The following is a 27,985-nucleotide window of genomic DNA, read 5'->3' on the forward strand; positions in this document are numbered from 1 at the left end:
GTGTGCAGAACAGTTATATAACACAAATCTCACTTTTTATGGCAAACGCCTCGGTTTGCAGGAGGATGGGAGAAAGCAGTAATAAGATAAAGAGCTCAGCCATTGAGCCGAGCCTAGCTGAGGCTCTACAGCCAGACCTAATACCAGACCACCATTGTTATGTCCACTGGTGGCCTTTCAGGACAGAGTAACAGTGCGTACCGGCAGTGCATGAGCTCCATAACAAGACACTCAGGAAAGTTATAGTTCAACAAATGGACATTTAACAGCTGTTGGATGGAGTGAAGTTGTTATTTTATCACAAGTTACCTGATTACAAGCTTTAAGAGAGCATGTTGCATGTATCCTAATTCTGTTTTGAGAGGAAATTGCTGGTTTATTTCCTCTTTACAGAACCATAGGATAGTTCTGGGTGGCATGGACCTCAGGAGGTGTCTAGTCCAGCCTCCTATCTGAGAGGTAACATGGGGAACCTCCTTGTACCTACAGTTTATGACAGACGATTCAGCAAGAGTCTTGCAGTTGAATTCATGGGTCCCCCAAGAAAGACTAAGCAGCTGGTAAGTGTTTGTGCAGAAAAGAACAAGTTTTGAAGACCTTGGCATTGAAAGTCCTTAAAATTTTTAGCCTCCTGAGGTTGTGAGCATCTTCCTAATAGTTCAGCAGTTGCAGGGCTTTTCTTTTTGCTCTCCTAAAACAAAATTGAGCTTCTGTGCATACACTTTGAGTGAAGGTTACCCCATGCCTGACTAGGTGCCCACAGCACCTGCCTACCTCCCTCAGCCATAGCTAGATACAAATATCTGGGCTGTAGGAGCATCTGTGTAATTTAGCCATTGAGTGACTATCCAAACACACTATTTCTGTGTCTGAATCCAGAGCATTAGCCAACTTGGATTTTTATAGTTTCCTCCTACACCTCTTCCTAAAAGAAAGGAAGTTTAAGCAAATATCAAGCTTCAAGATTCATTTTATATAGATGCAAGTTTAGCACTGTTTCATGTTGAGCCCCTGGCAATCTCAGCTCCTTTGTAAGCATGCGAAAGAGTATCTCTCTCTACGGCATCTATGATACATAGGGCATAACTATTCAGCCATTTCTCTCACATCAAAGACTTTGGTCATAGTGTTAATAGAATAGGATCCTGGTTTACTATATAGAATGTATAACTTAGTTCATATCCTTGATCCTCCTAGTAATAATGTTATTTGTCCAATAACTCAACACAGAGAAAGTGAATACAGATCACCTGCTCCCTGGGCACAGCTTTTAGCTGTTAGATATACATGTTTTCACTGAACTTTGTTCTTACTGCAAAACGCTTCCAGGGTACCTCCTAGATTCATCAGCTCTCAGGTGCATCTGAAAAAAAAAGAAAAAAAAATTACATAATGCCAAGTTATGTAAACCTGGGAAAACTAACAGTGAATTTATTAAACAACACCAGGAGTTATTTAAGAACCAAGTGCAGGAGGAATTGTGGAACAGAAAATAGAATCTGGTTTTTTTTCTGCTTCTGCACTACTGTGTCTTCCCATTTTTTTCTCAGTTTGGATACCCCATATGTTTGCTGTTTCTGCATTTCTCATGTTTTCTTCCGTCAGTTCCCTTGCCATACCTCATTTACCTTTTCTTATTCTACGGGAATCAATTTTGCTAAGCAGGCTTTCTCTGCCTGCTGCATTTTATGATCATTTGTACGCAGAATGCAATCTATATGAATTAGGTAGATCCTAAATATATATAAAATCCAACATGAGTTTTCAGGTTTGCAAAATTACATCCCTGCCTCTGCTGATCCATCTGCAAGTAGGTACCATATGTCAGTTACTTTATCAGGAGGCTTCAGGGGGATCCATTAGAGAGAGTCCATGGCATAATTAGAAAAAAGAACATTTGTTTTCCCAGCTGCCCTGTTTTCATCCTTCCTCTTCAAATGTTCTGCTGATTTCAATTAAGTTCACCATAGACATGCCAGCTTGGCGAACCTGGGGAACTAATTGCTTTAAAACTTAATATCTTGCTTGCAAGGTGGATTTTCTTCAGCTGGTTCAGCTGTAATCCCAAACTCCTCAATGGACACCTTCACAAAATACTGCCTTGCTGTGGGGCAGCTCTGTGGTTCTCAGGCAAGACTGCACCGTCATGTAAGGCTGAGAATCTGAACCCCAGTGCTGGGGACGTGCCCTTTGGGAAGGACCCTGGCCTGCACGCTGTTGACCACAGCTCCACCTCCAGCCCTGCTGGCATCCACCTGGGCACTCGATAGGACGTGGGGGCAGAAGCAAATCCCCATCCAGCTCTTGAACCATGCTGTATTGGCAGTGCTCCAGGCTGACTGTCCTCCCTAGCCAGGAGCAACCCGGGGTGTCGCAGGACCCAGAGCAGGGCTGCCCAGTGGTTCCCACTGCCTCTGCCCAGGCTGGTCACCCCTGCAGCAGTTTCCGTTTCCCTGCCTGCTCAGGGAGAGGCAGTGGATGCCACAAAGACATCCTGCCAGGGCACTGGGCTCTGTGTTCAGCCGTAAGACTAATTTATCGGCAGGTTTTCCCTTTTCTTCTTGTTCAAGGGGAGAAGCCTGTGCACAAAACATTTTATCTCATTAGGGAGTTCTTTTGTTTTGGTCTGTCTTTTTAACCTTGTTTGCAGAGGTCACTCTCTGTTTAAAGTAGAGAAAGCAAGGGCAAATACACATCTGCTTTAGGAGCACAAAGTGGTGGGGTTCACTGAGCTCATCTTGCAGCCTTGGCTGGTCTAAAACAAGCTCTGCTGCCTCCTCAGATGAATTTGTCCTTAATATGGTGAGTACGATCGTGGCAGAGAAGCAGACTTCTTGCCCTGAGGCTTGCTGAGCTCTGCTGTACACCTCAGTGCTGCTCACAGGGTGTCTAGGAGATTGTCCTGAGCCATCATGCCCCACTCAGCTCTTCACGGGAAACCCCAGCAGAGCTTGAAAGATGGACTGGGGGATCAGGTGTATCCACACAAGCTGGAAATAACTAACAACACATATAACCAGATGAGATTTTACTGTAATGGCAACGGTGTGTCTCTGGCCACTGGCCTCCCCCTACATGGTAGGGGGCCACCACCGTCTGTCCAGGGCCTCTCCCGGCAAGGGTGCAGCAGCGTGCAGAGAAGGCTAAATCCAGTTGCGGCAGGAGAATGCTGCTGATAGCTGCTTTTGCTTCCTGTGAAGGGCTTAGCCTCCAATTAAGTTGGAGGTGAAGTAGGTGTTGAGGAGGGTAAAGAGGGTCAAGTCTTGTGGAATGGAATGAGTAGCAGGCATACAGGGCAGCTGTGCTGCTCAGCCAGACCAGCCCTCCTGGAGGGAATCAAGCCATGAACCTCACCAGTTGTTCTGGCCTCCTCCTGCTTTTTCCTTGGGTGAGATAGCAGCATCCCAACATGCAAAACCACATTATGTAGTCAAATCTGTAATACTTAGTGCTTAAAAAGTTCTCCTGCCTGCCCACAAGCCATTCACATTTGGGACCAATTTCCCTGCGTGTTCCCTCAGCTTGGGTGCATTAAAACATCCTCTGCTTTTCCCTGCTTCTATTCTGCATCTGTTTTTTCCGTCTGGTGCGGTTTGCACATACCACCAGCTCTAGCATCTGTGATGTACTTTAGAGCAATTTCAAGTTCAACATTGCTTTCCCAGGTCAGCTTTCTTACTGGAGAAAATCCCATAGGAAGATGTGCCTTTATGGACTGTTATCTCTAGAGAATTTAGCAATGCAATAGATACAGAGTGCCAGGAGTGCCTTGTTTTATTTCATTAAAGTAGACAGTGTTTAGCTGCCACTATGCAAGTCTTGTTCTTTTTCATTTCTTAGCATAATTACTGAACTGCAGAGATCCACAGGAAATAAGGGAGGAATAGTTATTTAGCCAAAGGGAGCCAATAGCTGCAACTGATTAATAAGTCATGGGTGCTTACTAGCTACTTGATTTTCATCTATTGCCTGCAAGGATGTTAGAAACACTGAACAAAGGTTAATTTCATGGGATCTAACAGTTTAAAAATGGAGTAAGGGTTTCTAGAGCTGTCCCATAGAAAACACCAGTGTGTACTAATCAGGCAACGCCAGATTTCAGCTTATTTCTTGAACAGACACATCGTGGTTGCTCACTGCTTGTCCCAGGTTGTCCTCAGGAGAGCAGCTCTCACCGGGGGAAGCAGAGCAGGATGCCTTGCTCCCCTCTGCCAATCAAGTTTCCTCATGTAATTTACAACTGGATTACGTGGAGCCAGTGGAAATCAAATATTTATAAAATCATATTTAACTCATTACCTCATGTTTGAGTTGAGAATTCTGGGACCAAACAGTAATTTTGATCTTGCAGAGGTTTGTCAATGCCTGGCAACAAAATGCTGTGCGCCAGCAATAAGAGCAGTCAGTCGTAAGTAACCGAATTCCACCAGGGTGGTGTGTTAACATTATTAAAACTTCAGAGAGTTCAAATAAACATCAGACTCTTGATGAGTTGGTTCAGCTGGATGTGGCAATAGGAATTAGCAAAGCTGATGTTGTTGTGTGGTGTCAGAGATTGTTGACCAAATGGTTTGTGGTCTTGTCACGGGCCAGGCAGTGCGAGGCTCCACGCTGGGTTTCCGCTGGCACGCACCACATAAGTCAAAGTGTGTGCTACTGTGCAGAAGTGATGTGCAGTGTTGGTGTCACTCAGAGCCTCTGATAAAGACAAGGGTCCACCAGAAGAAGTACTATTTTGAAGCCAAGCATACTGTACAGTGGGCTGTTCTGAGAAAGGAAAGGGTATTTCATGGGGGTGTGATACCTGTGCCCTGACCTTTGTGGCTTAAATGAGCTGTGAACCTTTCCTGGTGTTTCAGAATAACTTCTCTTCATCCCACCATTTGCATTTCTGTATTCTTCATTCCTCCTGCAGGCCATTGGACGCCCACACATGCCTGCCTACTGGTCTCTGGGATTTCATCTCTCCCGATGGGGTTATGGCAGCATTGATGTTTTAAAGAAAACTGTCGATCGCATGCACTACTATGATATCCCATATGTAAGTATGACTTTTTCACCGTGTACGCTAATTTTACAATCCAAAGTGAGATGAATAAAATTATAATAGAGGAAAAGTTGTTATCCTACTGAGAGAATTGTAGAATAAAAGGTTGTTCATAATCTTATGTAGTGGTTTTGCATGTAATATCTTTATAATGCTTAAAAGAACATTCAAAGCGGGCTTTGAACATGAGGTTTAAGTACTGCTCTTGGCTGCATAGCAGGTGATTCTGGTATGGATTTACTGTTATGCCGTATGAGGTGCTGGCATTTTAAAAATAAATTATGGTAATTCTGATGCATATCACTGCCAAACAGTTGTTAAACTAGGACTTCTACGTTTCCATTTTGTCAATTGCTACCACGTAATTTTATAGAAGCTGAATTTGGCCAGACAATTATTTGCAATTATTATAGCCAATCGCTTAAGTTTCATTTCATATGTTAGTTACCTTTTAGAAATGCAGTTACATACATTGTGATTTTCTGTATCAAATACTCCAATCATAGAATGGTTTGGGCTGGACCAGACCTTTAAAGGTCATCTAGTCCAACCGCCTTGCAACAAGCAGGGACATCTTCAACTAGGTCAGGTCGCTCAGAGCCTCATCCAACCTGACCTTGAATGTTTCCAGGGATGGGGCATCTACCACCTCTCTGGGCAACCTGTGCCAGTGTTTCACCACCCTCACTGTAAAAAAAGTCTTCCTTATATCCAGTCTAAATCTATCCTCCTTTAGTTTAAAACCATGACCCCTTGTTCTGTCACAACAGGCCCTGTTAAAAAGTCCGTCCCCATCTTTCTTATACGCCCCCTATAAGTATGGAAAGGCTGCAATAAGGTGTCCTCGGAGCCTTCTCTTCTCCAGGCTGAACAACCCCAACTCTCTCAGCCTGTCCTTGTAGGAGAGGTGCTCCAGCCCTCAGATCATTTTCGTGGCCTCCTCTGGACCCGCTCGAACAGATCCATGTCTTTTCTGTGCTGGGGGCGCCAGAGCTGGATGAAGTACTCATGTAATGTTTACTTTTAAAATGTTTAGGATGTCCAACATCTTGATATTGACTACATGGAACGTCGCCTCGACTTTACCTATGATAAAGTGAACTATGCAGGTCTGCCAGAGTATGTCCAACAGCTAAAGAAGGAAGGAATGCACAATGTTGTGATTCTGGTAAATTAACAAATTTGCTAATTATTTCTTTATTTCTAAGAACTATTTGCATTATGGTCTTCACAGCAGTAGCTAGGTGCTAACGCGAGCGTGCTATTTTAGCGGATTTTCCATTTTCATCATTTGTTGAGTGGAGCTGAAGAACAGTTTCTCACAGATTTCATACTTAATTGTGTTGCATTTATCAGATGTCTTTGTACCAGCACCATCTCTATATCATAACATTAATTCTCTTGTACTTTTCCCCACTCAGTTATGAGAAATTTTGCCTCTGTTCAGGGCTGAGTTGAGATAGGATTGTTTTTATGCAATTCTTTTCCTGAAAATGAACAAATGCATTTGACATGAAGACAAAAATAGCTGAACAGTGGAAAAAATCTCTTCCTAATCACTCTGGAAAGCTAGTAACTACAATTCATGTTGCTTTATATTTACTTTTAATCTAAATTAACGTAAGAGATGTTCGTTTGCATGAAAATTTGTAGAAAATATATGTTGAACCTGTAAGCAAAATTGATGTAAGACCAAATGAATTAATTTGGGCATAAGTGAAAATTGGAGTTTTCCATCTTGCCCCGTCAATTTTTCTAACAAAGTTTGCTGTTTCTCTCCAGCAAGTCCCCATACATGTCCTTATGCCGAAATTACTCTTTTTCACAGTAGCTAAGTGAGTGCCAATAGTGGCAAGGAAACTGGAAACCAATTAAATTGAAATTTAAATTAAAAAAATAAATCAATTAAGAAATTAAATAAAAGTCCTTGATAGGTGCATAAGACCTTGCTCTCCAGGGCCCCCAGCAGCGCAGTACTAGGAAGGCTGCACTCCCCAGCACAGGCCGGGGCAGCTGCACCACCTGGCAATGATCCGAGTGGGAAGGCTCAGGAGTGCCGAGACCCGGAGCAGTGCACGCAGGATGCAATGTGTTGCTGCAGAGAAGAGAGAGGTATAATTTCGATAATCACTAGGGACAGGATAAAAAGAAAAGTGTTTTAAATTGCAGCAGAAAAGATTTAAGGTAGACATTACGATAAATGTCTGTCTGCAAGGTGAGCCAAGCAGGGAGCTGGCTGCCTGGGGCCAGGGGTCCCTCCCCAAGTGGGTGTTGCAAACAGGTCTGATAGATGCATCAGTGATGGCTCAGGATGAGTTGATCCACAGGGGAAGGAGGAAGAGACAATCCCACAGAGTTCCTCTCAGGACTTTTTGCTCTAATTGTAGTCTTCTATTTTCCAGCCTAAATGGTCGACTTATATATTTCATTTGGGTGCCACCATTCTTATTTACCTCAAACTACCAGTCTCTCATCCTTCTACTTTCTTTCTTGATATAATTATTCAAACAAGTGTATTATCTCTCAGTCTTTTTTGCTAGGCTAAACAAACCAAAGTGGTTTATTCTCCTTTTATTGGGTAAGGTCTTCAGATCTCATTGTAGTAGCTCTCCCTGACATGTGCCCCAGTTTGAATGCATTTGTCTGTGTAGCAGATAACTGGATTTCATGATGCTCCAGATGATGCCCCCACAGCGTTTGGAGAATGGCAGAAATATCTCCTTCTTTCTGCTAAATATTGTCTCATACGACAACGCCCTGCATCACATTTACCTACGTTATATTGGTGGCTAATACTTATAAGGAGACCAATTAATCCATCTGAATCATAATGGTCAGGCCACTAATATTTGGGCCCTAAGTTGATCCAGTCCTTTTAAAATAAGGGCTACATTCCTCATCTTGTCGTGGGGATCTTGTCAAAGGCTTGTGGGAAGAGAGACTGAGTAGCAGAGTCTCAAATTGTGGGACAGTTCCTCTTTCACTTGTGGTGGTGTACCAGATGTTTACTGGAGTCAAGATAACTGAGAGCTACTGCAGTTTCCTCATCTAAAAATCACATTATCTTGTCAAATAGATAAAATCAGAAGTGCCTCCCTGTCCTTATTTCTTTCTCCACAATTTGTTGTAAAGTTTAGCGTATGACTGAGGATGGACTAGTCGGCACCACAGATACCCGTATCAGTGCTTTCTTTTTAAAACACAGTTATGAGATTTGCTGTTTTTCAGTCTGCTGGGTTCTTTTTGGTAGTTTAATTAAAAATACCTGCTCTGTATTTATTATTGGCCTAATCTTCGCTTCGTTGTACTAAAATTGCATTTGCTGCAAGGAATATCAAACAAACCCACATAGCCCAAATAATCAATTACATATTGATAACGGAAATAGCACTCCATATAAATAGGTCTCTATATAGAGAGTGCTGTCTGCCAGCAATTTGTCCTCAAAGATACATTCCCAGGAAGGTCCCAGTTCTTCTGCAGCTGTAAATCACAGGAAGCTCCAGGGTCAGGCAGTGAAAACAGTTTCCATCAGTAGAGGTCCAAGAGAGAGTTTAAACTGTAACAGATTACTAAGTCACTCAGATGGAGAGCAACTTCAAGACAAAAATAGTCCAAAATTAACCGGATACATCACTGTAAATAACTAACCAAGCAGTAGATGAGGACATGTGCTGTCAGGACTGAATGCTCTTCCCAACTAGTAGGCAGTTTAGGCTTCCTGTATCCTCAGTACTGCTTTAAAAATTACCTAATCTCTTAGAGCTGTAACATTAAATACCACCTGCCTATTTATCATTTTGCCTCAAAAATGTTTGCAAGACATGAATATATCAGCTACCCCATGAGTTTGGAGTAGCTCTTCCCATGCACACTCTTGCCCTTTAGTAAATACATGGTAGTCACCTCTTTTTCATCAAAATTAGGATGCCTCCAGTTGTTTTGCACTTGCTGCTGGGTAAGAAGGTACAAGCAAGCAGTCACAGTTTAGTGGGTGACCTACATTATCTTCTTGTGAGTTTAACTTCAACACTTTAAAGCCCTTTCAGTTTCTCTGATGGCACATGCTAGAGCAGTGCAAGGCGCTGTTGCCATATAAATCTAAATTCAGCTGTAAGGCAGATGCAAGGAATGGAACAACAATTCTTAATTCATGCAATGAGCTGATGGGAATCCACATAGGGAGCCCTTCTTTCCTCCTTCCACTAACCTGTAACTAAGTACTGTCTTCTGCTGTAGTTCTTTAGATAAGATAGTGAAAAAGAACAAAGTTTGTCCTTCATGTTTTAAAATGGGAAGTATAGGTTGCACTGCTAGTGAAGTTTTCTGTTTTCACTTTATTACAGTTGCTGATATTTCTGTCAAACTTGGACTGTTAGCATTTTTTAGTGATGTAAAGCATTCCCATAAGTTGAGTCAAGAGCTGGAACAGAATGAAGGGTTTCATTCCCAAGTGACAGCAAAGCCATGCTAACTGCAATCAAGGGGAGTGTAATCCAGTTAGAGACCGAAAGAACAATTTTCTATTTAGATTCCCTTTGGGTAGTGACACTAATGGGTGAGTTCCCCATGTGTAGCAGACTGTTGCCTCCTTCATGATGATTTCAGGAAATAGACTCTGATTGCAACCACTTAGTGTCATCTAAAATCTCTAGTAAACGGATTTGGGGTAGATGGGTTCAGTCCTCCTCATCTCAGACTGCTGTGGTCACAAGTAAAGAGCAGTATTAACACCGGCAACCTGCCTGAAGGCAGGACCCTGAACTTGGTTGTGCCACCACTGCTGGGGGGGCTGTGCCTTACCATCAGGAAGTCCAGTCCCCGTGCTTGCACCTAATGCTGAGAGCCTTCCATGCCTATGGTCACCTTGATAGTAGCATGGCCCCATTGCCATCTCTAAATGCAGTCCTTCAGCACTTCTCTCTCCTGATCTCTTTCAGAGGCCACCTCCATTTAAGGGAAATTTTGTTGAAGAGTGTCAGTACTTGTTCATTATTATTGCACTGAATAACGTGCATGCTTCAGCTGAGTCAGAACAAATATATTCTTTAGAAACAAAGAAAAGCTCTAAAAGTAACAATGGCTACAATGTAAAATGATAAACATTATTACTGAAGAGGAGCTTTAATGAAAGACCTTGTATACCTTCCATTAAATCACACTAAAAATAGCAACAGCTAGGAATGACATGAGTGACAAACTACTTAAACGTCAACAGCAACATACTCATGATTCAAAATAATGCTTGATAGCTTTAATGTTTTAAAGTCCAGCCCTATGAGCTGTAGAGGCTAAAATTTCCAGAGATGTTTTGTTTTATGGATGTACATCAAAATCTTTGTTTGAGGCCATAGGTGGAATTGTGTCGGTCTGGGTAAGTGCTGGGTGCCCCCACGCCTCAGGGCAGTCAGTTGGAGTTAAAGATGCTCAGCACCTCCTCTCCAAGAGCTGCTAAAAAGATGAGTTAGGGAAGATTTAACAGACATGAACTTCCTCCCCCACAAACAACCCGTGAATGTACGGGAGGGATTTGTTCTCTTTAGGATGATACTAAACCTGCATAATATATTAGATTTATGCACTGGAATAACCTTTCAGCTGAAGGAAACCAGAAGTTTGGATTAGGAGTAGCTAATTAAGCTGATTTCTTCCAGCCTTCAAATCCCTTGAGAAACATCTTTTCCACAATTGTAAGATAATTATTGCAGATGGACAGTTTTCTCTTTTCCAAAGCTGAACTACTGAACAAGTTAAAAATGTAATGGACACATACCCTTTATGGAGGTGACACTGGAGCTAGATAGTTGAAGTTGAACAGAATTTTGCACTTAAGGTAGGGATTTAACAGGGCCTTTTGGTTTTGAGGCATGGAAGAATATACTTCCCTCACCAGGGCTATAGCTATCAGAGGGCTTATTAGTAAATCAGGCAATTAATTTAGGTATTAAAAAGAGCTTTAAAACATGACTTTAAAGAAATTTACCATTTGGGATCAGATCTTTTTGTTCTTAAGTTTATTAGTTAGACCTCTATCACATTTTAATTAAAATTCACTTAAATTGTTGCACAAGCTACAAGTGAATGGAAGAATTGTTTCAGTGGTGGTGTTCTCCATTGTGTTTCATAACTGAAAGGTTTTGCCTTAAGCAGAAGAGGAGAGAATAACATTTTCTAGGAAAAAAGTAAATAATTCCCTTTTCTAAAATGGCTGCAATCTTCCTTTGTTCCAAATAACACAAAGCAGATGATAGCTGCTCCCAATTAGAGACATATTGCAAAGTGCACTCGTCTCCTTTTAGTTCCAATTGACTGCTGAGCAGGGCTGAATAGTACATCTTCATTCACTGGCATCTCAAAGTGTTCCTAACTTTACTACTTACTGGCATGGTGGGCCACCATCTTCTCCAGGAGCAGATTAGGCTCCCTTTTGATGAGCTTGGTGGCTACCGATGGCCATTCTGAGGCAGAGAAGATGGTGATGTCAATTCTGGCAGCAATGGCAGGTGGTGACCACCCCAAGCAGTGAAAGAGGCAGCAAGGATGAGCTATGGGGTGTAAAATGCTGTGGTCTTCATGCCTGGGGAGAACAGAGTTGTATGCCCCAGCAGGTGTGTGTGAGTTGGGTCACTCTGCACCAGACTGGCATAAAAAGCCCTTGTCTGACATTGGATCTGAAAGAAGGGCTAACAAGGTCCTTCTCAGGTTGGATGTGTCCCAATTTCAAGTCCCTTGACAAGTTTTAGTTATTCCAGCATTAGGCTGCTGAAGCTGAGACAGCTGGAATGAGGATTGCATTGGAGGAAACCCAGAGGTGTCAAAGAGTGGGAATGCCCAGTGTGGCAACCTACTCCACCAAGAAGAGACCTCATCGGGGGGAAAGTAAAATCTAGTGCCACTCTAAAATCATTTGAACATAGAATGCCTCAAAAAAATGAACGTGAGCATATTTAATAATTTCACATCACTTTTGCCTTATACAAGAAATACTCATGACATCTTTAATGACTTTCCCTAAATTATGTGCTCTTAACTCTTTTTAAATATTAATGCTGCTTTTTTCCAATATTATTGCAATCTGCATTAAGAACATAATCAAAATTTTTCTAAATATACAAACAGAAAAGTAACTGTTACCTCTGGGGTTTTGATAATGGAGGTGTAATCACTGTTTTCAGGACCCTTTCATAACTAAGGATGAAGAACCGGGCACTTACAGGCCTTATGATCTCGGACAGGAAATGGGAGTCTGGGTGAACAACTCTGATGGCGTAACTCCTGCTGTTGGAAAGGTTAGTTTATTAAATTCTCTCATGCATTTGGTCTAGTGCTGCTTCAAAGTGATAAATCAGCTGTGTAACAGAAATGAGAAGATAATCAAGTGTTATACCTGTGAACTCTAGGCCTGGCCTCCCGGAGACTCTGTCTTTCCTGACTATACCAACCCCAGGACGGTTGAGTGGTGGACCCAGATGTGTCTGGAGTTTAAGGATGTCATTGACTACGATGGGATCTGGATTGTATGTTTCATTATATTTGTCCTCCCTTCTTTAAAAAAAAAAAAGAAAATGAGGCTTTTGATGTGTGCCTTACTCTCTTTATTAAAGGATATGAACGAACCATCCAATTTCTTAAGAGGCCAGTATCCTGGATGTGCTGTTAATGATATCAATAACCCTCCTTACATTCCTAGTAAGTAAAGTTTCCTTGACAATTTTTTTTTTTTTTTAAAGTCTTGGATAGGCTATTTCTTGGAAAAAAAACTTCCACCCTCTCATTTTCCATCTTTCCCTCCCTGTTCTCTACATTCAGTTTCACATTTGTTCAAGACTCCATTGGCTCAGCTTTGGTGGAGTATCAAACATAAGCTACTTTCCTCTGTCACTGGGGCTGCCTTGTAAGAGGAGTGGAAAAATGGCCATCCCTGCCATTCTCTAAGCAACTGGTCTGCATCAGAGAAAGGGCAAGATACCTATATACTGTCACTCAGCTTCAGATTTATGGAAGGAGTAATCCTTACTACAAACCATGGCAAGGAAGACGGCATCTCCCTGATGCCTTAATTCAATATCTTTTCTTTCTTTTAAGGAAGAAATTTTCATTACCTTACTAGAAAGGCACTAAAAAGATGTTTAAAAATGCCCAAGCCTACAGGAGACTGATAGGAATGAGAACACATCTTCCAGTAGCTGAGTTAACGGCATGCTTATTCTTCCCCAGGAAGCCATGAGTACTTACAATTAGTGCCAGTGGTCCTGGCAATTAACCCAGCCAACATTTCCGAAGGAAAGCGTGACTGTCCAGGCAATGCTAATGTGATGCAGGAAGTTGATACATAAATGAGTTACTGACAGTGAAGTATTGGAAATGTCCCCTTTTTCCCTCAGGCTGTTGTACTCTCGTGTGAATTCTTCATTTTATTTACAAAATCTCATTTCTTTTTACTGCATATACAAGAGAAGCATAAACATAACAAAAGCATGGCAAAATATTATAATAAGATTGCAAATTATTGAAACCAGAGGCAGAGCTTTTAATTATTACTTTGGTGTTTGCTCTCTTTGTGGGGAAACCGCTGATTGTAACTGTTGTATGTTGACCCTGTGGGTCTCGCCTTTGATCAAAGCCCAGGAACTGTTGCGACATTTCCACCTTTGCCTTAAGTTATGCCCATTTTTGTCAGCATTCAGAGCTGAAAAAAAAAAAGGTGTGAGGCTTTGGGGAAGATGGCCAAAGCAGCAAGGCTCTCTTTACCCTCACAGATAAAAGGAGGGTTGGAGCCGTAAAGAGGCTTCTGAGCCCTGAAGCTGAGCTTTGCAAGAGCTGATGCTGAAGTCTGAGCCATTATAGAGGAGTCAGACTTAAAGACCTAGATATCTACATGACATGTAAGGACAAGGGATGCTGAAGACAGGTGTGTTTTGAACAGCTTCTCTCTCTGATTTGCTCCTTCTTGTGCACATATGCACCTACTTCTGCTTGTGACTCACAGTCCTGGTCTCCCTTCTGCAGACAGGAGCCTAAGGCGTTTTTTTCCAAGGTGTAGGAGATCTGTTTTCAGTCAGTGTTTAAGGGCTTTCTTTTATATTCCACTTTATGCCAACACTGTGCATGCCCTTCGCTCTCCAAGCCCTTGACTGGTGTAGGTGTGAGGCGGGACCTAAACTGCTTAGTCCAACAAGACGTTAGGCCCTTCCTGGCATTGGCAGGGTTTTGGGGGCTCACTATTATCTTAGGTGACTGAATCTCTGCATGTCCCAGCCTCAGTGCCTCAGGTTTTTTGTCAATGTAGCCTTCAGCCTCCTTATCTAAATTATAACCACGATTACACATGGTTTGAAATGCTGAAAACAGATGTCCTTCAAATCTCTTCTCTATAAAACATTTTATACTGAAGATTAATATGCAATTGTAAAATAATCAGTATTACTGAGGCAGAATACAAAATACTCAGAATAAGAATGAAGCATGAAAATATGATCCGTGGCAGCATTTTCTTTCATCTCCCATGTTAATTTTATGGGGCTAATAATTAAGCCCCACTGGGACATTAAGTGTGACTTTCCCCAGAACCTTGGTGTCTTCTTCAAAGCCATATCAGTAAAAGTTACTTGGAAATTGCCTATAAATTGAGTTATTTCTGATGCAGAGCCGCCACACTGGAGTCTTTGTGTCTAAAGATCCAAACACAAGGATTCCAGCTGTGGTGGCACAGCAGAGAAGAGAGGCTAATGGGGTTTCAGGTACAGAGAAATGCACTTTGTAGTAATGAACTGCAAACGTACAGTCAATTGTGATTAGGCAGTGAGATTGCTTGCTCATGGAGAAATATTTACAATAATAGGTGCATCTAATTAAGGATGCAGAAGAAGAATATTTGAAAATCTACCTTCTTTCTTTTTCTGAGTGGATTTTATAACATTTTCAAATCCATCTCTAAAAAAAACTACGTTGTATAAACCAAACATCTGACCTACCCAATTCCTGCTGAACTTCACATGGCATTTTCATGCAGGCTACCTGCAGAGGATGAGAATCACATTTTCCACACCAAATGGGCTTTGTCAGCATCTCCTTAACATGGGGTCAAAGGCCAGGCAGCATCTGTGCAGCCAATTTGTGCCTCATATTGCTTCCCCTTGGCTCAGCTGAACTGGTGTGCCAGCGACGTCAGGGCTACCCCTGACTATTCCTGAAGGCAAAAAGCTACTGATGCCTCCGCTGCCTGTGACCTGCTGACAGAAAGAGTTACTGAATAATCCATCCGCATGTGGATATACCCATTACAATCTGTCCTTGCTCCCTTCTGTGCAGCCTATCGGGGCACAGCAGATGACACCCTGTGGGCTGCTGCACCTCGTGCTTTTTCCTACCCTGCACACCTCTGACACTCCCCGCTCATCACTCGCAATGCTGCTCGGGGCCATGCCATTAGTCCTGCTGTCTTTTAGTCCAAGATGCCTCAGGGGAAGAAAGGAGCCAGAGTTAAGCTTAGGTGTGGATTTTGCTATGATAGGGCAGAATCGTGCTGCCTGCCTACATCTGCAGCTGAATGATATGCAAACCGAGGTCTCGCAATTTCACACAACCATACAAGTTCTCTGGGCATCTGAATTTCTGGTTTTATTTTTCTTCCAACATTTTTGCTCTTAAGTAAAATTTGTTGCTATGTAAAAGAATATGTAGCTGTATTCTTAGTTCAGCAATGCAGAAATTTTCTTTCTGGCTATTACTTACTGAATACACGATATCTGTACAGATATTCTGAATGATTGGACATAAAAATTGAAATTAATTAGCAGTGTTTACTCAGGCCTCTTACCCTCCCAAGGACACATGTGCCTGTCTGCAGGCAGGTATTCATGGCTACATGCTAACTTCTAATCAGTGCAGGTCCAGCACTACTTCAGCTTTTCCTCTTCCCAAATCCTGTGGTGTTTTCACCCCTAAAAGAGTAGAAATATGAAGAGATTTGTGATGTATCTAATTTTATGGTGTTTTGTATTATTCTTAGGCATTTCTGATCGTTCCCTGGCACAAAAGACGTTGTGTCCCGACTCTAAGACTTACCTTGGAGAGCATTATAACACACACTCTCTCTTCGGCTGGTCACAGACAGCACCAACTTTCCAGTAAGTTTTCTAAGTATTTCTAAGCAGATTTCAGGTGATTGAAATACATTTTAAAAGCCACTGATGTTACCTGGGAAATCTGTAAGAGCATCTAATAAGACACAGCTCAGTGCTTCATTTTACTGTTTGTCACTTAGCAAGAAGTTTCAAGAAAAGAGAATCTTGGAAGAAGAAACAGAATCTTTTCCAATTTTACATTTCTTAGCAAAAATTAGGATCTACTTGTAGGGCCTAACTCTTCAGCTGCTGCTTTTATGTAGCTAGAGCAAGATGTTCCTATCCTCTGTTAGAGCTGCTTATGTGCAGCTGCTGCAGAAGCAGCCTTATGTGGCATCAGGGGAATTTTTCCATCCCTTCATTACCATGGCCCAAGTAGAGGAGTTTCTGTCACTGCCAGTGAAGGATCTGAACAATGCAGCTCCCCCGGCTGCTTCTGGAGCTGCCCCTGGTTCCTGGCAGGCAACATTTTGCATTTTGTCTTGGGGCTCAACTGGTCCAGGAGGGCAGAGCTGCATTGCAGCACAGTTGCTTTCCGCTGCTGTAAAATTCATTTTGCAGCTGGGAAGAACTCAAAATTAGCTTACACAGACAGACTGTTGCTGTGAAGCTGGAGTGACAGTGGAAAGCTAGCTGTTGGATTAAATCAAAGGGGCAAATCAGGTCTTTTCCAGCAGAGACTGAGCTAAAACACAGATAAGTCTAATACTGCAATGTAAGTGCCAAAGCAGGGGTCCTCGTGCTGGCTTATTTCAGTATTTAGCACTCATTTTCAGCAGTTGTATTGTGATAGCATCCAGATGACATGGCTAAGTAAGTCTACTTACAGTATTGATGCACTTGTATTTTATACACCAAGCCTGGAAGCTTGTGGGCCCGGCTGAAGACCATTCCAGCTTTCGAGAGAAGGAGCAGAAAACCCTCAAAGCCTGGACCTTGCTGGCCACCCAGCCCAGCTAGGACACACGGGACTTAGCATGGTTTTGGGGCCCCTATGCCCCAATCTCAGCAAAGATCCTCCCATCACTAGTCTGTCCACCGGGATTTGTCCTCTGCACACTGGTGATCACATAACCATACACCGTCTTGGTAACACTGTTCAAAAAGAGACTTTAGATTTGCCTATCTTCTTGAGCTGTTTTCTTAGTTTTCTTCAGGCTCTGTGCCAGCAAAGTGACAAAACCTGTGATTTTAGCAGGAAAATCTCTGTGTGCTGGCACACCTGCCCCAGCCCATTCAGCACACACACTGTCCCGGCCGTGCTAACCCAGACCAATGCCACTGGGATGGTTACTGTTGCATGGCACCTTGCACCCCGTTCCTGCGAGCATTCGCCATTCCTGCAGCATTTGCTTCCAGGGCTCCTTCCAAAAGAAACACATATCTTGCTTAGCCAAATGTAGAGGGTCCCCTTCAAGGCTGGAGAACACCACTGAAAGCATAATCAGGCTGGATTCACTGCAAAGCAGGGAAACTTTGGTGAAGAATTTTTCATACATGCTCATTTGGGTTTCTCAAACACATTTCTTTTCAAGGCTGGTTGTATACTCTTTCTGCATTCGCTCTTCACAAATAATATACTAAATTAAATTACTGACATGAATATTTAGCAAACCAGCATCAATTTCAGGATATTGGCTGAAAACAAATGACAAATTCATAACCATATAAAAAACAATTCTAAGCATTATTCTAATGCAGCCAGAGAATAGGAAATGTGCCATCTGACCCATGTAAAATGGCTTGAATTTGGATACATGAACTAGCAGCAATCAGCCTGTGCATAGCTTAATGCCAAGAGCTATTTACACATGATATTCTGTAAATAATTTCAATCAACAAATACACTTGACAACATTAGGACCTGTTTGGCAACGATTCACAATAGGCTGAAATTTATTCAATAAATTACTTGCTGCAAATTGTTTATGCAGCTCTGGGTCACAGTTGAGTTGATCTGATTTTGCCCTCATTAACATCTGCATTTGCAAATGGAGCCAAAGACTTGTGCTGCACAGCCAGAGGAGAGGACTCATACTCAGGACATCCATTAAATGGCTCCTAAATGTCATTTATACAAAGCAGATGGAGTCTTGTGCAGTTATTGAGCCCAGCAGCGCACCTACAACCCAGAACCAGCAGGTCCCGCATAGTTCAGGAATTGCACCTTTTGCTGCATACGGCCCATAAGGTTAATATGTTCAGGCTTGCATGAAAGCTGTTGGGTTTTTTGCTTCAGAAACAAATATTGGAGCATTTTAAAGGCTCTGTGCAGTTACAGAACCAATACTGATTATTGGCCATTACGAATATGGATGAAAGAGCTCTTGACCAAATCTCATTAAGGAAAGGAAGAAGATGGATGGAGAACATGACTAATATTTCATGCTAGTGTTTCCCAGAGAATCTAAGTTGTGTTGCACAAATCGCATTAAAGCAGAGTTGAATTTGAGTTCCTGCAGTGTATAATATTGCAATATGTAATTATGTACAGATTATCCTACGTTGAGGAATTTTGTAACAGATTTGTTACTAAGGCATATCGCACTTCCTTAGTTTTCTGGTGATGCAGCAAATTTTTTTCAAAAGGCAAGGAAAAATTCATTACACCACTAATTCTGAAATGAAACATCATATATCAAACAATGACAGGAAACCAGAGGAAATACTACAAGGATGAGGTGACATTTTGAATGATCACATTTTTGCTTTCTCTATTGATTATTTCTTTTTTAAAAGATGTTCAGATATTGTTTTGATGTTGGGTTTTTTTTAATTTACTTTTAATTCCAGGATATTAGAACTTTACTTGCCAATACAAATCTCTAAATAAATCCTATATTGACAAAGAATGTATTATACTGGTTTTTAGGAACCTGTAGGACCCTAAATTAAATGTACTAACACATAAAGGAAATTATGTTTCAATTTTTCAGTTTGAGACACTGCTGAGAATAAATGAAACACAAATTATTTTTTAGGAAAGCTAAAATATCTGAAACAAATTGTTTTGCAGATCAGCTAGATTTTAGTTTTTTATTTTGGCCGCTGCGTAAAACTTCCTGTTATTTGCAATTTTGCAGCCACATTTGCACGTGACTCGGGACCACAACAATAACCGTTTCACAAATAACACCCCTTCAGATAAAATTGTGCCTGAAAGCTCAGGTTGATCATATGACTTTTTTGTTGCCATTCTTGTTTTTAATGATTTTGTTGTATTTCTTCACAGTGCTGCCCAGCAGGCAACTGGAAAGCGAGCGTTTGTCTTGAGTCGGTCTACATTCGTTGGCAGTGGGAAGCATGGGGGTCACTGGCTGGGTGACAACTTCTCTCGGTGGAAAGACATGCACCAGTCAATCATTGGAATCCTGGAATTCAACCTCTTTGGCATCCCCTATGTAAGTCCAGTGTCCTCCAGGCTGTTGCTGGCTTGTACACAATATCACTTTAAATTAACTCAAACGTTTTCTGAAATAAGCTGCTTGAGACAGCCAGCAGTAGCGGCCTCCACAGCATAAGGAACTGCAAATTAAAAAACGCTAAATGTCATCAATCTTGGCTGGCTGAAGAGAAACAAAAATAGCACTGCTAGATTCAGATTAAATCACTGCATGCCATCCAAAACTGATCTCTTTATATTACGTATTCTATCACTGAGGTCCCTCAATATATTTCTGGTTTTGCTAGCTGGGCCGGAGAATTTGTAGGATTATTGAAATACGGTCAGATCTTCCACAGTGATGTTAATGCTCTAGGAGCCAGTACAACCTCAGTCCTGGCAAAATTCATTTCATTATGGAGCATGCTTATAAAGTAATCCGAAATAGGTATCTCTTTCCAAAGAGAATTTTTATTAACAAACTTCTGTTGTTTCTCATTTTTGGGCCTCAGTCACAGTCACAAACACTTATCCAATGATTTAATTTTTTCTTTAGATCGGTGCTGATATCTGTGGGTTTAACTATAACACTACCTACGAACTCTGCTTGCGCTGGATGCAGCTTGGCTCTTTCTATCCATTTTCCAGAAACCACAATGCAGAGGGAAATAGCGTAAGTAGATGAAGTTACACAAAGCTGTAGTCTATGATTACCATAACAACAACAGTGATTTGTATTACTTTCTCAGAAATTAACCTGCCATTCCCAGGTAAACTGGAGCCACAGGTGAAAAGAAGTGCTGCACGGAGAGCAGGAATTACATGGTGAAGTGTAAATTCTCCCCATCCACAATGTAAAGATGACACAGAAACAGTGAAAAATACGTAGTTTCTAACATCCTAAAGCTATGCAGAAATGTGTACCATGTACTTTGAATGACAGAAAATGGTCTTCCCACAATGTTAGTAAGATTCGTCCGCTCCATCTTTCACCTAGGGAAGCCCAGCTTTTAAAAGCCAGTGAGAGTCAGCACGTTTTTCTACTCCCTTGTTTACTTCAGTTTTTGCTTCAGTACTTCTGTAACTATAACAGGTAGTGCAGGAAGGGAAGAGAGGGCATTATACACCACCCTTGTTATTTAAAAGCAAGTTTCAGACAAACGCCACAATTAGAAACTCCAGACAAACACGTGAGAACTCCAAGGAGAGGCAGCAATAGTGACAGCATTATCAGCCAATAAGCAATGAAAACTAAAAAAGGCCAATAAGCCCATGAGAAGGATGAAAAAGTGCAGTCTTAGTCCAGACCCGTGTCCTGGCTTCAACTTACCTTCGACTTGTTGAAGATAGAAAGAAGTATCAGGTTGTTTCTAACTATGATCAGTTTGAAGGTCTTGCAGCCTTTTACAAAGCCTTTTACACTGTGTTTATCTGTGGCCATGATGAAATGGTTCTGCTAGTTCAATAAATGCCTTTTTTTTTTTTTTTTTTTCTTCTGTAAACTGATCCATGCAATGCTGGAGGCCGGATTATTAGCTAACCTTCAGTTTTCGTTGAAGTTGTGTCATCAAAATGTTGCAACATTTACACCCCCAGAAAGACCTCTGTCTCTTCATGAAAGTATGATGGACATTCAGCAACCGGGCAAATGCAGGAATAATAAACTCTAGTGCTGTTGTTAAGAGGGTCAGGAATTACCCTGTAGATCCCTGAGATATGCTGAGATATTTGTCTTTATGAGAACAAATGTCTGTGAGGTGTTAGCTACTGCTGTTGATCAATATTTTCTATTTACCTCTCCACTAAAATTAGAGGCTCTTTATCTATACATGTTTGCTTGGCCCTTCGAGCATGCAAGCGGGGGCTGACCCGGGTGAGTGGGTATTAATCACATATGCACAATTTAATAAGTAGGAAAAGAGCAATGGGTCTACAGGACGGGAGCTGCAACTCAGTGTTGAGTGAATGACAGAAGTTACAGAAGATACATTTGGTTTTATTGGATTACTTAAATCCATTTAAAACATTGTGTTCACTGAAAGAAATGAACAAGGCATTTTGGGTGACTCAGCATCACCTAAGAAGTCTGACTCGTTTTTGTGATCTTAGGCGATATTTGTACAGTGTCAGAACACTGGGAAAATACAGTGCAATTTTTGAAATAATGGATGCTGTGGTGCTCAGATCCAGCAGGGAATATTATCAGTGGCTAATTCTGATGTAAACATAATAATGGAGAAATTTAACTTAAATATTGAATGTCGTTACTATTAAGTTAGTGTTAAAGTCTTAAATATCTACTTTGCCTAATTCATTGGAGATTTCAAATGGTTTAATTAATACTTTTCTTGTCTGAAAAGCACCAGATAATAGAAAAAGCTTTTTTACTTCTGTTCCCTTTATGTTTCATTATCCTTGGAATTCATCATACATTCTTCAATTTTAATGAGAAAACTGAGTATTATGGGAAAATTTTGTGAAGGAGGAAGGGAGCCATGTGACTCATTAGCTGGCTCAGTTCGGCACTGGAGAAGGTCAGACAGGAGGAATTAAAGGAGATGTAACTCCTTCCTGTATCAGCGCTGCCCAGGGCTGCGTGCTCCGCATCCCATCACAGGGGAGAGTCAAGGTTGCCTAGAAGTAGATCAGAAGCAGCCGACGAGTGCAGACAGATTGCTTAAACCTGCCCTCTTGATGGTGGGACCCAGCATGTGTGCCCTCTCTCCCAGGAGAGCATCGCTGGCAGCGAGGAGGCGAGGGGCACTGCTGACGAGTGAGTGTCCCTTTGACTGGGGCATCCTAAAGTGGAGGGCACAGGAGGAAAAATCAAGTTTCTTTGTATGTATGGAATGTTTTCCCTGCCACACACAGTGACTTTGGTCACTCCTGTTGGCTTCAGCAGGGCTATGAATTTACTCTTACTTTTAAATAGATTTGCCTTTATGTTCTTGGCCAACATATTTATGCTTTTGCATTTGTTTTGCAGATTATCAGTCTTCTCTTTTTCCTGTGTTTCACCTTCTCTGTCCCAGAGGGCTTGCATCTCCAGGGTAAATTAATTTCTAGAGACAAGGTGTCTGTTCTTGAGCACAGATATGACACCCCAGCTCCCCTCCTGTCAGAAGGTTAGGGGCGGTTGCAGAATGCTCACATACACACAGTGGGGCCTGATCTCTCTGAACTCACTGGAATTTTTCAACTTGAAAATTTTTATACAAATATTAGTTTGGTGATAATGGATGTTGTTCTTAATACATCTTCCAGTTTGAAAATCAGTGGTTTTTTTCTTATTTAAACATTCACTTTTGTAGCATTATACCAGCCACAGCTCTGCTTAGGTTGCACATAGTTTCTCTGTTGAATTTACAGTCCCTAGTTTTAACGCTCAGCACAAATCAAAGCTTTTCCGTAACAGGAACAAGACCCAGCAGCGTTCGGAGAAGAGTTTGCCAAAATATCTCGTGCTACGCTTCAGATCAGATACTCACTGCTGCCGTATTTATACACCTTGTTCTTCGAGTCTCATGTTCATGGAAACACGGTGGTGCGGTCACTGATGCATGAGTGAGTTTGGAGTCTCTCTTTTTGGTCATGTTTTACTCCCAAAAGCAGTTAAGCTTCTATGTATAAACTAGTTGATACCTATTTGAGAATAGTCACAGTAATATTACCGCATGCTCTCTCTTAAAAAGAACAGTATTACAATGAAATCTAATCAAATTATATGTACAAAAGTAACTCTTCATATATGAAATGGATTTTCATTTAAATATAATCTATATTTGTTTCCAGTGGGAAAAAAAAAAAAACTAAGTAAGGGGAATTTTGAAAATGTATTGTCTTAGGCAGATATGCAGGGGTTTTTTTTTTTTCATTTTAAAAATAGGAATCACACCCCTGTATTTTCTGTATTTGAATGTAATCTATGAAGTCTGTGTTCTGGTCCAGAATGCCAAGGAGGCCTCATACAGAGAAGTCTCCATTTTCCAGTTTTGGAAACAACTCATTTTTTCTGTTTGGAAGAAGCAGGAATCAAAGTGTGGTTCAGTTTCCCTCTCAGCATCTTTTAGTTAGCTTTCTACCTGCTTTTGTTAAATTTTCTACTTCAGAATGCTTTATGCAAAGGCTTGAGCAAAAGGAGTGCAAAGAAAGCATATGAAAGGCTACTGCCCGAAGCTCTGGCACAATTTAGTCTCATTGGTGCAGGCTACATCCTGGACTGTTTAATTTTCTTTCTCCCATTAGGTTAAAAACATTTTGGTTAAAGGGTAAGGCATTTTTTGCAAATTAAACTGAGATTACACTAAAGTGCAGACCATTCGAGTATGGAAAGGATACACACAAAATCTGTTTTGCCTACTCAGCATAATGGCTAACTGATAAATTTTAAAAGCAGTATCCTTGCCCTTCCTACTCTGCTACCTCGCTTAACTGGGTTACATTAAGGAAAAATTGTATAGGTACTTACGTCTTACAAGGGGCCATATGCTATTTCAAGTATTTATTTTAGCTCTAGTTTTGCTTAATGAGATTCACATTAATATTGGAAATTACCGAATTCATTTTGGCATTAATGCTAGCTAATCTTTGTTGATACAGAATTACTTTAGTGATGCTAAAGTGATGCATTTCTGACCATTCCCAGCATACTTGCACCCTATCTGGGCCACATCTACATTAGCAAATTTCCAAATTTGCTTTGATTTGAATAGTAGAGCAGTCTCAGACGCACCAGCAGAGACTTCTGTTGGATGAAACTGAGCCAAAAGGTGCACTCCAGCCATTGATGGGGGTTTAGTCAGTGGGACCAGTCTGGGATTACTAGGAAATAAAACCTGTAAAATGCTTGTAGGAAGTGTCGGCATCAGGAGATCAGCACAAACTCTTTTGCTATCTGGGTCCCATTCTAGTGGGCACGTCACTTGCTAGTGCTGCCATAGCTAGATCCTAAAATGGCTTAAAAGTACTTCTTACTATTATTGGTTAATTCTGTTTGCTTTTGTTATTTAGTGAGTATTTCTTACTATTTCTAATTAATATTCATTGGTTTAGTTGGTCTGCTCAAGTAGAGAAAGTGACCCAGGTGCTAACGGAGAAATGTGGGGTTTAGAGAAAGAGAGAATTGAAACAGAATTTTTGATATACAGATGATGGAATTGTACATCAAACCTTTCCCTCACTTGTAACAAATATAAAGGAGAGCTAAAAAAAACTGTATTAGTTTTTTGGATGGAGCTGTTACGGGTTCGCAAGCCTCACCATGAAAACAACTCTGCCTGGGCAGGGAGTCTCCAAGCAATAGCTATTTCATGTGGTCATTTCAGATTTCTCATTTCGTTTCAAATATTTAGGTGCTTATTTCAAATAACAAACAAGAACATCCCAGTAGATTCCTATAAGCATTTTAGGTGACTCTGAGGCTCTCACTCAGTGAAGCAGAGGCGCCAGTAGCTCAGCTGTCCAAAAAGACCGGGAGGTGGTAATCCATTACTGGAAGGGAAAGCTCTGCTTAATGGCTAGACGGGGAAAAATAAGATAGAAGAGAGGCCAGCACGTAACCATAGGAAGCATGTAGATGGAATTAAGCACCTTTCATGGTGCTTAATGGCTTATATTTTCAAAATGGGAAAGTTCATTTGTTTGCGGAATTTGTGCTCGTGGTTGCTGTAATTCCAAGAGAAAATAGTGCCAAGTTAGATGGTGAGATGATTGTTTCCACATGCAAATAAGATTATTTTTTGTCATAATTTCTTGATCAGGTTTTTCTCCTGAAATCTCCCACAACAAAGTATATTGAACAGTGTTACAATTTTATTACAGTGAAACTAAAAATACAGAGAAGCTATTGAGATGACAAGAAAAACTAATGTTTTATATTTCAAAAACTTTAAGACAAGGTAATTAATAAAAAACAACACACTGATTTAAATATTTACAAAACATTATGTCAAAATGCAATAATGACCAAGATTAAGGTGTCCAAAAGAACTACTGTTCTTGAGAGAAAAAGAAACTCTGAATAATTTGAGATTTCTTTCAGGCAGACCTGAGGCATGTCTTCAAGAACATTTTGTCCCAAGTTCTATGTAAACCCCTAAACTTGTAATACTTTAGAAATCCAAACACCGAATAGATTATTTTTTTATTGCCGAGGTGGTTTTGCTCATTTGGGGTATTTAAGTCTGGGCTGGGTGCAGTGCATGTCTATGCCCTGAGCAGGCGGGGTGTCACAGCAGGACACTCTGCTCCGGCCAGCATACAACAGGAACCTGTCTTTAGACAGGGGCAGCTGCACAGTCGGTTAAACAGACACAGTAAATAAATTTTTAAACAAATAATTTGTACAGTCCTAGAGAATAATACATTAATATGCAACAGCCAGTGCGAATTTGTCAGAAACTAATGTTGGTAACCCAGCCCTGTTGCCATCTTTGACAAGGCAGCAGGGTTGTTGGATAGGAAAGGTGGCAGAGGAGCGGGAGAAAGCAGGAGGTACAAGGTACGTTAATTTTAGGAGGGCTTGGGACATATTCTATGTGACTTTCTTATAAGATAACTAGAGAATGAGGATCAGTTATGAATTTCCTCAGAGATAGGCTTACAAATGAATGAAAGCCTATTTAAATTCTCAACGATTTTATGCCAGATGAGTTGAGGTTCCTGAGACGAGGAGGATTTCTCCTCTTTGCCAGGTGCTATTCAATATTTTCATTAGCTGTTGCATAGTGGAATAGAGATCTCTTCCCAGGCTGGCAGACGATGCCAGGTGGATGGGACTGTAAGCACTCTGGAGGACATGATCAGAATCCAAAACAATTTTAAAACATTGAATAAAATTAGCTTAATTCCATACGTTTTCATCCATTCAGAAAAGACAGCTAAAAAGCACATATGTATGAACATTGCTTTGTGTTTGTCCTGCAAAAGATTTCTAATGTAAATCTGTGAAAGGTGGGGGAAGCCAAATCTAAGGATTTTAGTAAATGCTTTTAATCCTAGAGCATAGTGTTATTCCTCTGTGTTCCCTCTCCTGGTCCTGGCCCCTATCCTGCTCTTTGGCTCCCTCAATGAAGTCTCATTCCACTGGACAGAAATTTAGTTAGTTGTTTTCCCACTGCTGCTATTCTGAATGGAAATCAGCTCCAGCCTTTTTTGAGGGTTCTGGTCTGCTCCAGTATGGTAGGTGACACCGTAATTTCTGAATCTCTGTCCAGCTTTTGGAATTCTCTCATCCAGGAAAAATATTCGGCAGTGTTGGAGAAAACAATTTCTTGTGCAGTGAGTAATACCAAAATATCCTGCAAGTTCTAGAACAATGTGAATTAACATTGCATATCTCACTTTCAACACTAGATTTACCTCCGATCGGCAGACTCATGGAATAGATACCACCTTCCTTTGGGGACCTGCTTTTATGATTGCTCCTGTTCTTCAAGAGGCAAGTACTGTAATTAAAAAATGCCATCATACTGGCATAAAAGAAATGAACTGCGCTTAGGGCATTGGATGACATTCAGGGCATGTTTGCTCATATCCACCCATTTCTTCCCTCCACTGTCAAAGCTTGCAGAATGCATTTCTGAGCAGCACAGCCAGTACAGAGCTGCCCAGTGCTTGAAGTGGGAGGATGAAAGTGAGGGGACGGCATTTCCCCGCTACTCCAAGTACCAAATGGATGTAAACACACTGGATGCTGCCCCTCGCATGCTCCTGTTATTGTGCTGACAGCTCCCTCCAAGGACACACACAAAGCAGTAACTTTCAAGCCAGGAATAAACACACAGATATTAAACAAGCTGGTTTCCATATTACCACTCACCCACAGCATTTTGGAACTGCAGCATCTCAAGGGCTGTGCTAGGAGTTTCCCAGCACCACAGGCAAATGCAGTCATTATGGAAACGGTAATGACATTGTTAGCTGCTAATATGACAGGTTTTAAAAAGCAGCATTTTCCTATGGCTGTGCAGGGCACAGCACTGGCATCAGGGCTTTCACTGCTTGGCTGCAGGAATGGTGGGTTTCTCTCCTTTCCCCACCACTGACTGCTGACAGCACCAGAAAGGTATATCTGAGCAGGGCTAGGTATTTACACATGGTGCATCCTAGAGCTGTTTGCAGTCAGCATGGTGCCAGAATACCTGATACATTTTCTAGATGTTGCTGATGATCAAACATATAAGCAGGCCACTGTTGGTCACCTTTTTTATCCGTCCCTTATGCCTCTGTGAATTAAAAGGAAATTCTTACTCCTGCATCTAAAACCATTCTGACTCCACTGAGGCACTTCATTTGCCAGTCTTTCATCTTCAGACTCCCCCAGGTTTCCAAAAGCTGATGACTATCAAGGAGATGTCACAGGGTCTCAGACCAGCAAGATGATGAAAGATGTGAGAGAAACCTTCCCACAAAGAATGGGTGACAAGCCAT

The 27,985-nt window shown here is 41.4% G+C and overlaps 1 protein-coding gene across 1 annotated transcript in view; it reads left to right on the forward strand.

Moving 5' to 3' along the window:
* The first annotated feature begins 464 nt into the window (after positions 1 to 464).
* The window catches only part of LOC104045339 (sucrase-isomaltase, intestinal), a 31,938-nt gene continuing 4,417 nt past the window's right edge, over positions 465 to 27,985 (forward strand). Inside the window, exons 1-10 of the mRNA XM_064441707.1 lie at positions 465 to 560; positions 4,916 to 5,041; positions 6,084 to 6,215; positions 12,223 to 12,336; positions 12,448 to 12,736; positions 16,059 to 16,176; positions 19,406 to 19,574; positions 20,112 to 20,228; positions 22,971 to 23,119; positions 26,909 to 26,997. Coding sequence (XP_064297777.1) covers positions 465 to 560; positions 4,916 to 5,041; positions 6,084 to 6,215; positions 12,223 to 12,336; positions 12,448 to 12,736; positions 16,059 to 16,176; positions 19,406 to 19,574; positions 20,112 to 20,228; positions 22,971 to 23,119; positions 26,909 to 26,997 — 1,399 coding nt within the window. The remainder of the gene's footprint in view (positions 561 to 4,915; positions 5,042 to 6,083; positions 6,216 to 12,222; positions 12,337 to 12,447; positions 12,737 to 16,058; positions 16,177 to 19,405; positions 19,575 to 20,111; positions 20,229 to 22,970; positions 23,120 to 26,908; positions 26,998 to 27,985) is intronic.

The sequence above is a fragment of the Phalacrocorax carbo genome, chromosome 1 (assembly GCF_963921805.1).
Source record: "Phalacrocorax carbo chromosome 1, bPhaCar2.1, whole genome shotgun sequence".
NCBI classification, from domain to species: Eukaryota; Metazoa; Chordata; class Aves; order Suliformes; family Phalacrocoracidae; genus Phalacrocorax; species Phalacrocorax carbo.